At 38.2% G+C, this 17,462-nt stretch overlaps 1 protein-coding gene across 5 annotated transcripts in view; it reads right to left on the bottom strand.

Moving 5' to 3' along the window:
- smash (smallish) overlaps positions 1–17,462 on the bottom strand; it is a 224,825-nt gene that overhangs the window by 57,808 nt on the left and 149,555 nt on the right. For all 5 annotated transcript variants that reach the window (XM_034980114.2, XM_069505874.1, XM_034980115.2 and 2 more), the window contains 2 exons: positions 9,635–9,835; positions 756–898 (listed from right to left, as the gene is read on the bottom strand). In XM_034980114.2, the coding sequence (XP_034836005.1) occupies positions 756–898; positions 9,635–9,835 (344 nt within the window). The remainder of the gene's footprint in view (positions 1–755; positions 899–9,634; positions 9,836–17,462) is intronic.

Here is a 17,462-nt window from a genome sequence, read left to right as displayed (position 1 = left end):
AATCATTTATGCAAGCCCTATGATTACGTTGGCATCTAATTCGTCTATTACTTACCTACTAGCTGATGTCCGCGATTTCGTACACATGGAATTAGGTTTTTAAAATCCCGGGGGAACCTTTTGGTTTTCCGGGATAAAAAGGAGCCTATGTCACTCTCGAGGTCTTTAACTATACCCATGCGAAAAATCACGTCGATCCCTTGCACCGTTGCGACGTGATTGAAGGACAAACCAACAAACAAATACACTTTCGCATCAGTACCTTTATTCTAAACGCGAAAGTGTGTTAGTTGGTTTGTCCTTTAATCACGTCGCAACAGTACACCGGATTGACGTGATTTTTTGCATGGGTATAGATAAAGACCTGGCGAGTGACATAGTTCACTTTTTATGAAACTTGGCGAGTGACATAGTTCACTTTTTATGAAACTTGGCGAGTGACATAGTTCACTTTTTATGAAACTTGGCGAGTAACATAGTTCACTTTTTTCAGTGGTAAATTAAAACTACCTGACTATTCATAAGCACTTTTAAAAAGTTTACATGAATAAAAAAAACATTCTATTCTATTCTATTATCCCGGAAAATCAAAGAGTTCCCACGGGATTTTCAAAAACCTAACTCCACGCGGACGAAGTAGCGGGCATCAGCTAGTTTATAATAAGGGTACTGATATGTTCTGCCTTGCTGTGCCTGCGATAAGTATCTATATTATGAGCGTGTTCCTCGTAGATGGAATGAGGCTAAGCACTCACCGCTCTTCCAGCATTTCGTTGAAGGTCTTGGCCTTGGCGCGCGGCTGGCTGTGCGACTCGTTCTCGAAGCGCCGCACCTCCACGCAGCGCTCGATGATGTGCTCCACGCGCTTCCGTCGCGACGACTTCCAGCTGTCCAAGTTCTACAATAAAACACGACATATTTTAGAAATTGTGTAAATTAAAAATTGAATCATCTCCGATACGTATCGTAATTCGTAACGTCAAGGCCTGCACCCGTACGTATAGTGCGCGACAGGTTGAGATAGCAATCGGGGGGAAACGCCCCGCAAACGCGCACAGGTTAAATGAGGGATAATGTTAGGAAAAATAGGAAAGTGAGATTTGTAGAGCCAAAAATGTATAACTACTACGGTAGAAGAATAAGCGCATATTTAGTTCCTAAAATATTTAATGCAATCGGTTGGGCTGGGGAGGATATCGATAGGCTCAGTGAGGGAGTCCTTAAGAAGAGGTTAAAGAAACACTTACTTAGGGACTCTCTAACTGACTATCATGCTTCTTAATTATTTATTTGTGTTTTTGTGTTTTCTTTGGTTATTTATTAGTAAGTTGTTAGAATATTCAATTGTGTTAGTTTATCTTTTAGTGAAGTAGGTAGGTTTAAATTAGTATGTAGTACAGTTTTTATTATAAGAATAGATATAGGTGTATGAATAGCGTTAAGGAAATATACTAGTAAGTTATGTTCTTAGTATTAAGAGCGCCACCTTGCCAACAAACTGGCCCACCAGTTTGGCGAGATAGATATGTAGGAAACTTTGTAAAATTATTATGAATAAATAAATAAATAAAAAAAAACAGCCCCCGCGCTAACCCGGTGCGGGCGAGCGCGGGTGATATGTGGGTGTGCAGAGCGTCCCCTCGTCTCATACTTGTCGCGTACTATAGTCGAAATTCCACCGACACGTACGGAGCGATTAAAGCGTTCTCGTTTCAAATTCGAACTGCTAGGATATCGACTGCCCTTCCGGATTCAGATTTCTCCTCAAACACACTGGTGGTGGTGGTTGTGGCAAACACTTACGGAAATCTTTACGCTTACCTCATAGAGATTTACTCTTTTAGCATTTAAACTACCGTGAGTGATTTCCATTATAAATACTATCTGTCCCGGCTTACTCACGTGTGTAGTCGACGTTAGCCCGACTAGTTTCGAACCCATACGGGGTCCTTTTTCAGGGGTGAGTACAGCCGGGACAGATATTATTTAGAGATTTACTCTATAAGTAATAGTGACACAGAAATTATTCAAAGATTTTAGAAACCAATTTTACAGAAAAGAATTTCATTTTAAATAGCCATCTTCACAGACCTCTGCCTTAATTATAATAATTAGCTGCTCACATTATGAGTAATGCGAATCACTTCGACAAATGCATTGAATGAGTACCTAAATGGCGAATATTTGTAAACTTTATTCTTAGAATTAAGTTCTCATGTAAGTGACTTTGTCTTTATGAGAATAAACGTCTTTAAACCTAAACCTACTTGCCTATTAATATAATTATACTACTGAAGGTTTAAAATATGTAACCATTTTTATATTCGAAGTATAACATTTTTAACAGGTTTGCAACAAAATTCCTGATGATACACCCTCTTAATTGCTAAAATCGGGTAGTGTTTATAGAAAATAATATGTAGCATGCAACTTCGAATAAGAGAACCTCCTCCTTTTTGCAGTCATTTAAAAAGAACGCTTTATTAAAGACTAGTTGTAAACATCTATTTCTAGTACAGAACTGCTAATTTCCGCACAAAGGCACGGCAGGCGGCGGACGCTAAACTGTGCCATTATCCAACCATACCACAGAATGGTTCAATTTCCTTATTGCGGAATGTAAGAGGGGTTTACTCGTAGTGCGCTCCAAACAAACGTAGTTATTTTTAAATAAAAATAGCAATCAAACGAGGTCACCTGATGTTAAGTGAATACCGCCGGCGATGAACATTTGCAGCACCAGAGGAACCTCCAATGCGTTGCCGGCCTTTCAGGAATTCGTTGGTCCACATCTTGAATAGGTACCTACTTGTTTGAAGATTGGCTCTCATATCAAGCTCAATATTTTATAGATACGTTCTTTCGTACTTTAGAATGACATTTCGGCTTTGTAGAGCGTTGTCTCTGTTACTCATACCTATGTATATGACGTTTTGTCGGTATCAAAAACAGAGACAATGCTCTATAAATCTGCTATCTCCTTCTAAAGGTCAATGTACATTATATTCTGCCGCGTACTGTATATGTCTGTGGTTTCTAGATTTCCGTTAAAGTATTCAGTTTCGAAGTTACATGGCCTCAAACATACCAATATTCAAACCCGTGTAATTTTAAAACTAGTTATATTTACGGAAATCTGGTAACCCACAGACATAGAAATTAGTTTCTAGACCGTGTCTACAAAATTACGAGTTTTATTGGTTACCCAATGTTCAAATGAGGACCAAAGTATAGTGCGCGATAGATTGAGATGTATGTATGTATGTATGTATATACTTTATTGCACCACAGAAACAAAAATGACAGGTTACAAAAAGAAATCTTAATAAGTAGGTACAAAAAGGCGGAGATGGCAATCGAGGTAGGGACGGCCCGCACACCCCCCGCGCTATCCCGGTGCGGGCGAGCGCAGGTGACGTGCGGGTGTGCGGGCCGTCCCTTCTCCTCATATCCCGATTGCAATCTCAACCCGTCGCGGACTATAGTTTGGCTCTCATTTCAATACCAATCAAACTCAATGAAATTTTGTAGATACGTTATAGGAACTAATATGTATGTCTGTGTTTTTCCAGATTTCCGTCAAAGTATTTAGTTTAAAAGTTACGGTTTCAAAAATTTACATAAAAATACGTAAACCTGAGTAACATTAAATAAATAAAATAAATAAATAATCTTTATTTCATCAGACAACAAAGGCCCACAATATTATGTTAGTAACCATCTTAACCTATGTTAGTAACTGTATAATAATATAATGTATGTTAGTAAGAAACTTATTCTATGTTAGTTAATATAATTAATATTCTTATTAACTAATGCAGACATCCAGTGCGCTTTGAGAGCGCTGTCCTGTCTGTCTGCTATCACCTTCAGGATAATGTTGGGACTTCTCTCCAACCTACTTTTGATTGAGGCGATCCTTTTCCGTATGATTGCGAAGAAGCCGTCTACACAGTTATCCGCAAACATACCAGACGCGCTACAGTACAGTTAAAACGGAGTAAGTTATTTTTACGGAAATCTGGCAACCCACAGAGACAAACATTCATATTAGTTTTTAGAACGTGTCTACAAAATAACATTGAGTTTGATCGGTCAATACGATGAAAACCAAACTACGTATGTATGGAGCGAGTGACGGCGGGACTGCCGTTAGCTGCAGTTAGTATTGGGTGGCGAACATCGCGTGTACGTAGTTTTCTTTATAATTTCACTACTTTTTGTTTCTGCGATGTTTTGTAGTGCTTGTATATTATATGGTGTAATAATGGCTCAATAATTTACTATAATTATTTTGTTATGTTCTAAACCGGTAGTGGATGGCTACAATGTATTGATGTTGTCACAAGCCCAGTAAAAAGCAATTTAATATAATAGGTATAGCCTTTTACTTAAAAACCGGCCAAGTGCGAGTCGGACTCGCACACGACAATTTGCGTGCAGTGCATTCAATATTAACTGGCGTGTTTCCACTTGATGCCGTCATTAGCAATAACAGTAAGATTAAGTCGTGGCGGGTGAACTCAAAAGTATCAACACTGGTTGGTTTGCAACAAAATACTGTATATGAGGTTGAACCGGTTCCTTCAAAAATGAATGGGATCTATGTTTGGTTTATTACGCTTATTATTTACGTGGCATGTCGAATGTAGTCCTATTGTTATTGTTAATGACGGTATCAAGTGGAAACACGCCAAGCGATTTAGCGTTCTTTTACGATGCCGTGTAGAAACCAAAAGGGCATGGGTTTAATAAAAACTGCCATACCCCTTATAGGTTAGCCCGCTTTCATCTTGGATTGCATCATCACTTACCACCAGGTGAGATTGCAGTCAAGGGCTAACTTGTATCTGAATAAAATAAATAAAATTTAGCTGCAATAGAAACAGGCATTCTAAACACGTAGCGTGGGATAAGGTAAGGAAGAAGAAGAAGAAGAAACAGGCATTCTGTGAAAATGTTGACTCTCTACAACGCACAACGCACAACGCACGAATTCCATATTGGCCAATGAATGCATTGCGACAGCGGTATTTTAACGACAGCACAGACCAATCTAGATAATAGACGTGTATAATGGACAAAAAGACTGCGAAATAATGTCCACTACGGTTCGACGAATTTCATTGAGGTTTCAGCGACTTTTTACGTCGGGTCAATGAACCGTGGAAGGGAAATCTATGGAGAGTAATTATTGGTAAAATATTTTTGTTTAAGTAAACAACTTGATAAGATATTTAGTTAAGTAATGGTATTTTTAGGGTTCCCCAGCGGAGCGAGACCAATAATTAATCTATGGGTTCCCCTTATAGGATCACTTTGTTTTCTGTCTGTCTGTTCGTCTCTCTGTAGTGTCTTGCAAGAAAACCCATGGGGTACTTCCCGTTGACCTAGAATTATAAAATTTGGCAGATGGTAGATCTTATAGCACAAGTAAAGGAAAAAACCCGAAAACCGGGACTTAGTGGTAACATCACAAAAAAAAAATTAAAACGTCTCAACGATAAAATTACTTTATTAAATCACATATAGATGGCGCAGTGCGGATCGGTATGCTCATTAAAACCTGGAGGAAATTAAACACGACGTAGGACGTCCCATGACTGACCTCTTTGAAAATAACAAATAGCGATTTCTATAGTGAAATATGAGTTTTTTCTTCATAAATGGTACGTTTCTAATGAGGCGAGAGACCCATTTCCATTTCACTTTGTGGCTAAGTACGTACGAGTACGTTTTAAGTCATTGCAATTAATCTTAGAAGAGTTGAGGACTGTCCTTAATTAGTTAGGCAACGGAAGTTATGGTGGACATGGCTCATGTTGAGTTTTTAGGGCCAGTTGCATGACATGCTGTTAAAGTTATGGTCTGGTTACTATTAAACTTTGATCGTCAATAACAGTAAAAAAAATAGATTGCACAAGTCAGGATCCATAGTTATATACCGACGACTTGGTCCGCGAGGACTAAACAAATCTCAATCACCTATTTCACCCCTTCAGAGGTTGACTGATCTATCAACGCACAGCTGTGTAACTACTAGACGGATCAGGCTGAAATTTGGCATGCAGATAGAGAAAGAATTTTCAACCCCTAAGGGGCTGAACTAGGGGTTTGAATTTTGTGTTGTCCACGAGGACGAAATCACGGGCATAAGCTAATTGTTTTATATGATTAAAATATGGGTCAGTTCTAAAATATAGTTCTAGATATAATCTTTCGCTCGCTGAGCAAGGCTACCACGGACCGTAACCATATCGGTTAATGAGTTTTTTTTATTCCATTTTATGTCGAGAATGAAGGTTACGCTACTTATGTAATATTTTATCTTTGAGTTACTGTTTTAGGATGTTTATATTTTATGTCTACCTAATTGAAAATCTAAATATATAAAAGGAAAAGGTGACTGACTGACTGATCTATCAACGCACAGCTCAAACTAATAGACATATCGGGCTGAAATTTGGCATGCAGACAGCTATTATGACATAGGCATCCGATAAGAAAGGATTTTTGAAAATTCAACCCCTAAGGGGTCGAAATAGGGGTTTGAAATTTGTGCAATCCACGCGGATGAAGTCGCGAGCATAAGCTAGTAGAGTATAATTTTAACAGTTTCGTAGAGCGATTTTTGTTCTGAATACTAGCTTGTTCCCGCAACTTCGTCCGCGTGGGCTACACAAATTTCGAACCGCTATTGTACCCCCTTAGGGGTTGTATTTTCAAAAACCCTTCCTTAGCTGGTGTATACATTGTGTAACGTCATAATAGCTATCTGTATGCAAAATTTTAGCCCGATCTGTCCAGTAATTTGAGCCATGCGTTGATAGATTTTTTTTTTATTTTATTCAGATACAAGTTAGCCCTTGACTGCAATCTCACCTGGTGGTAAGTGATGATGCAGTCTAAAATGATAGCGGGCTAACCTGGAAGGGGTATGGCAGTTTTTATTAAACCCATACCCCTTTGGTTTCTACACGGCATCGTACCGGAACGCTAAATCGCTTGGCGGCACGGCTTTGCCGGTAGGGTGGTAACTAGCCACGGCCGAAGCCTCCCACCAGTAAAATCGGATCGGTCAGTCAGTCAGCTTTTCTTTTTATATTCTGAATATTTCTAATTTAAACATTTAATTCAATGATCACCGCTTACTTCCAATAACGCCCAAAAATTCTTAACGACCAATTCCAAGACCAGGCGATTGGCCAGTCAATGGAAACACCTCAGCTATGCGAAGGGCACACATACACGTGTGTATGGGTGTACCCCACCGGAAGTGCCAGACGCCAGCGTCGTCGGAATGTCACGTGTTTCCGCCAGGATTGTTATCCGCTAGCTAAGGGTGAGGTACCACCGTCTTAGCACAGTTTAACGAAATACTACCAGTTGTTCGACGCCTTGGAAGTCAAGCGATGCCGCCGCTCGTGTAGGTATATACGTGTTCCTAATTCCTACGCAAATATGAAAGAAGTAAGAAAGAAAGAAAACTGGTTTATTCATCTTATGCCTAAGGTACAAACAAACTTAAAATTAATAGTTAGTAGATAGTAGTTAGTAGATAATAAGAAGTACTTAATAATTAATTAAATCTAAAATGAGTTCTTGCACCCACTTGGCACAAGATGAAATGGCCCCAGCTCAGCATTAATGCTGCAGGTTTTAAAATAAAACCTGAGCGCTGGTTATTAATATGCAAGGGTTTTCACAAAATTGGGATTAAAATCGCGGGGAAATCGGTGAAATTTTAGACTCTTGCTCTGTTTAGAATTCGTATAGCATCCGTAGACAGAACAGTAATGCACCATTTTATGATAGAACTTACTAAACGACACTAAAAATATTTAAAACCACGCTCACGTAAACCCTCGTCCATCAATCACGCAGACTACGCGAATCTGCGTGCAGCGGGCCGCGCCGCCCGCCCTCCGCAACCCACCCTACCGTTGCTCTGTACAAGTACATTCGTAATTGGACTGTATATTTCAAGGCTGTGGTCTTAGGTTACGCGTAACCTATCTGTACATTAACCACGTTCGTACGTAACATAAATTCGTAGGTAACTACATAATGGGGCCGATTCTCTAGTACACAATCTCTAAACTAAACTAAATTAACAGGTCTAAATCTAGTGCTTTCCTTTTCCGCAAGCAACATTATGAAAGGGATAGCAATAGATTTAGACGTGATATTTTAGTTTAGTTTAGAGATTGTGTACAAACGAATTAGCCACAATGGCTCTGATTCTGTTGTTTTTCGCTAAACTTTTAGAGTATCTGCATCCTCTTCTTTTTAATGTTGCTAAAAAAGGACAGAACATGAATGTTACATTTAAAGACAAAATTTTAGTGCACGCCACAAATTTAAACGATACGCTCGCGACTGGCAGCTAAAGTAACGTTGACGGCTCTAAATTAAACTTAAAACTGTCAAACTATGTCTGTCCTTTTCATATTATATTAGTAAGAAGAGGATGCGAATGTTTTAAAATTTAATTGTGCTCAGAATCAGTACCACTATCGTCATAGATATTATTTTATCAAGTGAAATCAAAGTCAAGCGCAAAAATTTGAAGGAGTTAATCGATAACTAGCAAACGACTGCGGTGTAGCTTAGCAAAAATATAAATCCTCTTTACTCCCTATCCCGTAGGAATTTCGATAAATCCAGCCTTGTTTCTTGTTTACAATATAAAGGAAAAATCTGTGCAAAATTTCCTTTTTCCATGTACCAAACGTGTTATATTTTATTTAGATAAAAAACTTTCTACGCACTGAAGTTCGTGGTCTTAATTTTCAGTCAATTTTTTTGGCGAAAATTAATTTTTATTTGTTTTTAAATTTATAGTAATGATGAGATTTAAGGACTCTTTATCGAAACTTCTTGACACTGGTGAAAAGCGAAGAAAATCTTCAAAACAAATCTTATCAACGGAAAGAAAGTTACGAGGAAGCATATGTCCAATAATGAAAGTCTAACAAAAAAGAAAATTCTTATCAACGTTGTTGGCGCCAAACATAATTCAAAAATATGCAATCGAATTCAAAACAAAAAAATATTCATGTGCTGAATTAAATTTACAATAATCAATTAAACTCATCATTGCTAAACGGGTGAGCCTGCAGCTTTAATCTCTTGAAGTAAAAAGCGAAAACGACTACAAAGCTGAAATTGTGCTCAGGTAATTAAATTAAGCGCCTCTATCCGGTCTTAACATTGTTATACTGTAATAACGTACATTACAGAACGAGTGCGTTAATCTTGTGTTTTTGTCAAAGCCCACGCCCGACGCTTTTTACTCTCAGATTTGTACTGCATTATTCACTGGCACAGATCAGGGACCTTAAAAATTATATGATAAATGTTTCAATGTTTTTTTTGAAATACTTTCAATATAGATAAAATTTATACAACTTCGTGTCGTCTATTACGTAATCTAGTGTGTAAAGAACCATTTTAAACAATTTATCAAACACTACAGCATGATCTGTCTGAGAACCAGTATCGATCAAAAGGGGCGAGCGAAGTGAGCGTTGATATTCTACTTTCTACAGTTTCTGGTTCGCCGTTGTCTTGCCCGAGAGCACCGCGGCTGTGACGTCACAACCAGATACCCTCGTGGTCACAAGTAACTCACCGACTGCCAGTCCTCCTGCCGCTCGATCCGCGCAGGCTCTGTCTTTTTGGCGAGCTCGGCTCGGCGCAGCTGCTCGCGCGCCTTGTGGCCCAGGTCCGCCGGCCCGACTTTGACGAACTGCAGCGGGTTGCCCGCCGGCTTTCCCGGCAACACGGCGGCTGTGTGCGGCCGGGTTGTGAGGAAGTCTGCGCTGTCTGACGTCTGAGGACAAGAAAAAAAATTGTATAAGTATCATCATGATCATCAACCCATCGCCGATCCACTACAGAGGACGGGTCTCCTCTCTGAACGAGAAGGATTCAGGTCAGTCCATAATTATATCATATCAATATAATATGGACAATGTCTAAATCAATCCTATTCCTCAATCAATCAATCTGTAATGTGCCGATGGCTTAGTAAGCAACGTTGTTGTTTATCAAAAATTTAATGGTTGCTTATTATGATGCGTAGGAAATGAGAACTTATTTGCCATTTTAACTTTATGTCAACTGTCATATCAAAAGTACGATTTAAGTCCTTATTTTAAGGTGAACTATACTTTTGACATGGCGAGTGAGTTCTCATTTTGTACGGACTATAATTATTAATTTATCGACAAATTACCTATCAATAGATTGATTATTATTATTTTTTTCAGCCGTAAATCAACCGCATTAGTAGAGTAGAATCGATAAAGTCTTAGAAAAAGAAACTTAGTTTCCTGCAATAAAAAGTCATAATAAAATTACAAGGAAAAAAGAAAAGTGAATGTTTCATGCTAGAGACGCATTACCACATTACTGAGTGTAAAATTACGGCCGTAATGAATTAGGAACACTCGCAGATTGATTCAGATTTTCAATAAGAAGATGGCGTAATCTAAATCGTATTTAAAGGGGAGTGTTGTGAAGAGCTTTTTGACCTCATTCCACCGCCCTTTTTCTACATCCGCACCGCGCGCCACCGTATGCAATTTCACCCTTATCATCTGGGTGTCTGGTGCACGTCGACCGTCCGTTGTGCTAGATCTCTCTTTCCACGCACATGCAAACTGTGGAATCAACTCCCATCGGCGGTGTTCTCATTACATTACAACATGGGGTTATTCAAGGGGCGGACCAACAAATTCCTGAAAGCTCGGCAACGCATCGGCAGTTCCTCTGTCCATGTAACCAAAGTACAGTACGCGGCAAATAATGTACATCGACCTTCAGAAAGAGATAGCGGTTTTGTAGAGCATTGTCTCTGTCGTTGAGATCGACAAAATGTCAGATATGAGTGACAGAGACAACGCTCTACAAAGCCGAAATCTCATTCTTAAGGTCGATGTACATTATTTTCTGCCGCGTACTGTACCTACCTACTTTACCATTTTAACTGGTTACATAAAAGCAATTCTCAAGAACTGTCTAATAACAAGAATAACGATAAATACCCATTACAAAGCACGTCCATGATATCATATTAAAAATGCGCAGCACATGTAATTACTAATTACACTTCAAGTTTATATATAAGAGCTGTTACATACGATTCGATCGTTGATTTTACCGTAAACATAAAATTGCACTGACGACTGATGACAATTTTTTTTTATAAAAATGGCGAGCAAACGAGCAGGCGGGTTACCTGATGATAAGTGAATACCGCCGCCTATGAACATTTGCAGTACCAGAGAAACCACCAATGCGTTGCCGGCCTTTCAGGAATTTGTAAGTCCGCCCCTTGAATAACCCCATGTTGTAATCTAATGGGAACACCGCCGAAGGAAGTTGATTCCACAGTTTCTACAGACAATGTGACAAACAAATATCGTCACTAATCGTCCTAATCGACTCCTGAAGTTCTTATCACAAAAATTTGTCAGCTTACTTGTAATCTTTTCCCACGTGACACTATCACTTCAGACTTTAACGAACAATGGCACAACTTTCGTACTGCCCCTCTGTTTCATCTTTTTTCAAAAATCCTTTCTTATCGGATGTGCAATTAATATAATAGCTATCTGGATGCCATATTTCAGTAGTTTAAGCTGTGCGTCGATAGATCAGTCAGGTAGACAGTCACATTTTCTTTTATTATATTTAAATTTGTAGAGTGCATGTCAAGTTTACCTTTTGATATTAATTATATTTAATTAAATTAATAGTTTCTTTTCATACAATTATATAGGTCGACGTGAATACGTCACTTTTTTGATATCAAATTCACAAGTATAGGTAGGCATGTCAGGTGAACAGCCCGCAGATCGGAGCGTGTGTGTCCGCCATAACGTTTAATATCACAACAGATCGCGTCACTCATCTGCCGTACACGTAACACTGTTGCACAATATTATAATAACTCATCTGTTCAGTATGACCGACATTCTTCGTGATATTATACATTTCAAATGCAGTTTTTACATCCTTCCGTAATTAGTTAAATTAAAAATATTACTTACAATTGCGTTAATTTTAAGTACTTATTTACTTTTTACCATTCATTTTATTCACCAGACGACCTAGGTTTTTTTCTACATTTTTTTTACCTAGATTTAGGGTATGTATTACTTCCCTAATATTATAATTATAAGAATGTAAGTAGGTATATGTGTCACCACGCGGCGTGGTGGCGCGCTTTTGGTAAGGCCTATTTCCAGCAGTGGATTCAAACCGATTGATTGATTGATATAAATGTCAGTCTGTAAGTTACTTTTTCGCAGCTCACTCGTTTATTTAACCGATTTGGACGATAGTTTGCATCCCGGAGACTACTTTCTATCCAGGAAAATCAGAGAGACCTTGTGATTTTTAAAGAACCTAAATCCACATGGATGAAGTCGAGGGCATCATGTTTCTACCAATTCGATAGAGTTAGAATGCAAGGCACCTCTTCTATCTATTAGTCATTATTGTCCAAAGCGATTGGCCTAGGCCATCTTCGAACATACCTGAGGATTGCCTAGGGCCTAGGTCAATCGCGTAACATTCAAACTAGTCAAATCTGGAAAAACTTAGTTCATGTGGAAAAGTGTTTAATGAACTATGTTATGACAGTGAAAAGCCCTGTAGGTCTATTCCGGAAAACCTGCAGCAATCATGATTACAATCGCAATTGCTGGGATTGGCTGAATTCATGGTATTCTTGTTGCAACAATGAATTATAGCCAATAGTGAGCGAGCGTCAACCAGTCAGAGGTGATTGCAATCGTGACATTGTAGCTGTCATTCTACCGCAATCGAGCTGCTGGTGCAAAGGCAGATTAAAAAGATAAATAGCGCTTTACCCAATAGTAACCCATATTAGTCTGTAAAAGATTGCTTGCAGAAATAAGACTACCTTTGGATGCTTAGTTTTCTTTCTCTTCTAATACAAGATTTTAAAATTACTAACAATTTTAAACTAACAGAGAGTAAGTATATTTTGGTCTCTGATATACAACTTACATTCGTTTTTTTTCTGTACACACCTCCTTACGCAGAAAAAAAAGAGACAAAGTTCACACTGGCAGCTGTAGTAGTTAAATTTAACTGCAATCCGTTGGCGTTCTAAATTTCCGAACGTGTAAATTTAGAACCACAGACTTAGTTCACGATACACTCTTGTCACTCGCTCTATTTTAGAACTCGATCAAATCAAACCTTAGTTCGAGCACCCGTAGTAACCTAGTTTCGTAACTGGAATTCCAAATTTGAAATTTTTAGGTTTTAATATCTCTTCCTTATTGGCTGTCGAGGTTTTTATCGGAAATTCTGGTGTTTATGATAGGTAGTTGAATTTTATTAGATAAGAATAAAAACAATAAAAGCAGTGGTTTGAAACATTTTAAACTTTTTGTGAATAAAAGTTAAAATACTTTTTCTGAACTAAACAAATTACTGTGAAAATGTATAAATAAGCACTTACTTTCAGCTATTTAAATATAATTTTAAAAATACAATAATAACACCAAAAACGTTCAAGTATCTAAATAGTAAGTAAGTACATAGAAGACAGTTAAATTTTTAAAAAGTGATTATAGTTATTAATAGTAGTTTTGAAAACGCGAAATAAACAATATAAACAAACAAATTCTTCTCACCCTAAGCAAAAATTTATAAAGTTTTCTTTAGGTACTTATGGTTAATTTTTTTTAAAGGGGAAATCTGTCAAAATTTCTACGTTAGATTATCTAATGATTGATTGAAAAGTTAGCCCTAAAACAACAGCAAAGCTTAATTAAAGAAACAAAACGAAAAAAGAAACAAAATCTTTTTTTTTAATAAACAGGTTTCAAAGAATAAACGAAATAAATAAAACCTGTTCACAGAGTAAACAATTGCACTAACGTCTAACACTCGTACGCCAGACGGCGAGTTACGCGCGCGAATTCTCAACTTGAATGGAAGCGACTGACTTTCGCGCTTTTCCAGCATGCAGGGGAAAGTAAAACCACAGTTAATTAATACAGTAAGTATTATTAATATTTAACGCTAATCTTAATGTGTAACTATCGAAGCATGGTTACGACTTACGATCTATTAAAAATGATGGCGGTCAGTTTTACTACGAATTGTGCAGTTAAATGTATGATTTGAAAGAGAAAAGTTTGATTTGGTTTTGTCAGACAGACAAGCGCGCTGAATAGAACATGTGTATAATATTCTAATCAAGCGCGTTCCAACCTTAGTAGTTATTATTTTTCTTTGTCAAGCACAAGCCTATCGTAAAATAAATAAATAAAACAGATTTGTAATAAAAACGGGTTTCCGTAAAGATACTTAGTAAGTATCAAGCATTAGTAGAGAGTTAGAGACTTAGATTCAAGTCGAGAGTGGATAGGCAACTTCTAGGCAAGCGCGCTCCATCTTAGGCTGCAACATTACTTGCCGCCAGGTCTGATTGCAGCCAAGCGCTAGTCTATAAATTAAAAAACCGGCCAAGTGCGAATCAGGCTCGCGCAATGAGGGTTCCGTACTACAGTCGTATTTTTTCGACATATTGCACGATAATTCAAAAACTATGATGCATAAAAATAGATAATAATTTGTTTTAGAATGTATAGGTGAAGACCTTTCATATGATACCCCACTTGATATAGTCACTCACTTCAAACGTTGAAAATACTAATTATTAGTTCATGACCACAATTTAATTTTTTTTGTGTGATCTAACCCTAAATTCACGGTTTTCAGATGTTTCCCCAAACGTCAGCTATAAGATCTACCTACCTGCCAAATTTCATGATTCTAGGTCAACGGGAAGTACCCTGTAGGTTTCTTGACAGACAGACAGACAGACAGACAGACAACAAAGTGATCCTATAAGGGTTCCGTTTTTCCTTTTGAGGTACGGAACCCTAAAAATTTAAAAAAAAAAAACTATTCTCGGCAGGGGCAATTTGGATATATTTGTTCGCTTGCTCCGGCATCATAATTGAACTATGTAGCAGTTGGTAAGTAGATATTAGGATATTACTTATTGATAACGACGTCAAACAGAGCAAAAAATTCTATGCCAGTATATTTACTCGGCGAACTTTCATTTAGCCATTTTTGCTCGCGTGCCCCGCCATTATTACTGAGCATGTACTGACCATATTGTAGTGGTAGGTAAGTAGGTACCTCTGTCGTGTAACATGTCATTTTTATTTTCCACTCGCTGAGTATCAAATATGTGAAGCAACGGGTTCAACGTATTCTGTATGGGTGAGTGACGCGAAACATTTCCGGATGTACGGAAATGCTCGGAAGTGATTTTTTTTAAGCTAGGTATTTATGTGCATGTTGAGAGGATGTGTTACATTATGTAATACCGGACTTAACCAGTTTGGACTGGTTGTAACTTGTAGGTTCGAATTTCAAACTTTCATATATGTACTTACCTACTTAGATATTTTCTTTCGAATGTTTAAAAAATCAAAATTCATTAACTTATATTTACTTCGTTTGGACAGGGTTATTGAACAAACAAAATGGCACCGACTCATTGGTGCTTGTGCACCAATGCAACCTCAGTGACGTCTGGATTTCAAACGGGTCGTTCATTAGTATCTAAGAGGTGGCGCGGATTTATTTGGTTTCTAAACCGTGAAAAATTTTGTTTGCTTGACCATATCTTGTCATTTATATCGATGTCAAAATGGCTGATTTTGTGCGCTTCTATATGCGGGAAGAAAAAGTGGAGAACCATCCTCTGTAGTGAGCCGGCGGCGATGGGTTGGTCATGATGATGGCAGTATGTTAAACCCATACCTCTCTTATCGGGTTTGAAATGGCATCGTACCGGAACGCAACTCGGCTGAACCCTTCCACCAGACCACACCAGATATAATTTAGAAATAATAAATTCTGAAACTGACCCTGTTGGGAACCCGCAACCTCACGCTTATAAGACCGCAGCGCACATCACTGTGATAGTGAGGTCGTCAAAGTATGTAGAGATGTTATATGTTGAAGGGCAAAGGGAAATAATTTTGAAAATAAGTTCCTTTTATAGGTTAATTAAAGGGATTTACAATTTTTAAGTAAGTAATTACCCGTTTAATATCAACCTATTATAAACAATGTTCTATCATAACAAAACAACCATTCAAATACAGTGCCTAGAGTTGCCAACACCTGTGGCCCTATCGCGGTTGTTTGACAGCTACAATGTCACGATCGCAATCACCTCTGATTGGTTAATGCTCACTCACTATTGGCTACAATGCATTGTTGCAACAAGAATCGCACAAATTCAGCCAATCAGAACAATTGAGATTGTAATAATGATTGATGCAGGTTTTAGACAATCGGCCTACTGAATTATGATGACATTCCAGACGTCATACGCTTAATTATTATGTTGACACATTGACATTGATAACTATTACCAATAAGAATTATTATAATTACAGTACATCCATGGTATTACCTGTTCAAATATCAACCTATTATGTACTTAACATAATCATTTAATGACAGTGCCCAAAGTTGCTTACACCTGATTTATGACATTCCGGACGTAACGTCATTATAGCGCACAGCGAAATCGTGAGACTTGTTCAGAGAAGCAATCAGAAAGGCAGATGAGATGCTGATTAATTAGTCTTGATACTTGCCATCTGTGACAGCTATAGATATGTAAACGAGACTATAAATCTTGTGACTTTTGGGCAATACGATATCATTTACTTAAAATTTCGTTGGATAGGCATGGGTCACGGTATCAAATGTTGATATAACATGGAGGTTGATTATCACTTTGCGATAATCTCAATTGTACAAAGGGAACGTCTAAATATATAAAAGGAAAAGGTGACTGACTGACTGACTGACTGATCTATCAACGCACAGCTCAAATTACTGGACGGATCGGGCTGAAATTTGAGTTACATAGGCTACTTTTTATCCCGGAAAATCAAAGAGTTCCCACGGGATTTTTAAAAACCTAAATCCACGCGTACGAAGTCGCGGGCATCAGCTAGTGTTGTATAACACTACAAACCAGTCACTATATGAGCTTATACTATATGACTAAAATCACTGATAAGGTATTTTAAGGGTACCTACTTCAATAACAAAGGACCTGATGCACTGATTAGTGGGTATACTGAGCAGTGCCAGCGAGACCCACATAACCGCTTTTGTGGCGGGATGCGTTATTTTTTTAAATATAAATAGCAAGTAAACGAACAGGCGGGTCAGCTGATGTTAAGTGATTAACGCCGCCCATAAACATTTGCAGCACCAGAGCTAGAGGAACCACTGGGAACCACCGATGCGTTGCCGGCCTTTTAGGAATTTGTTGGTTTGCCCCTTGAATAACTCCATGTTGTAATCCAAGTGGAAACACCGCCGACGATGGGAGTTGGACGTAAGTGCATTTTCTCCAGCGAAACCGA

The sequence above is a fragment of the Maniola hyperantus genome, chromosome 21 (genome assembly GCF_902806685.2).
Source record: "Maniola hyperantus chromosome 21, iAphHyp1.2, whole genome shotgun sequence".
Classification (NCBI taxonomy): domain Eukaryota; kingdom Metazoa; phylum Arthropoda; class Insecta; order Lepidoptera; family Nymphalidae; genus Maniola; species Maniola hyperantus.
Note: the sequence above shows the minus strand (reverse complement) of the source record. Positions and strands in the feature narration are given on the sequence as shown.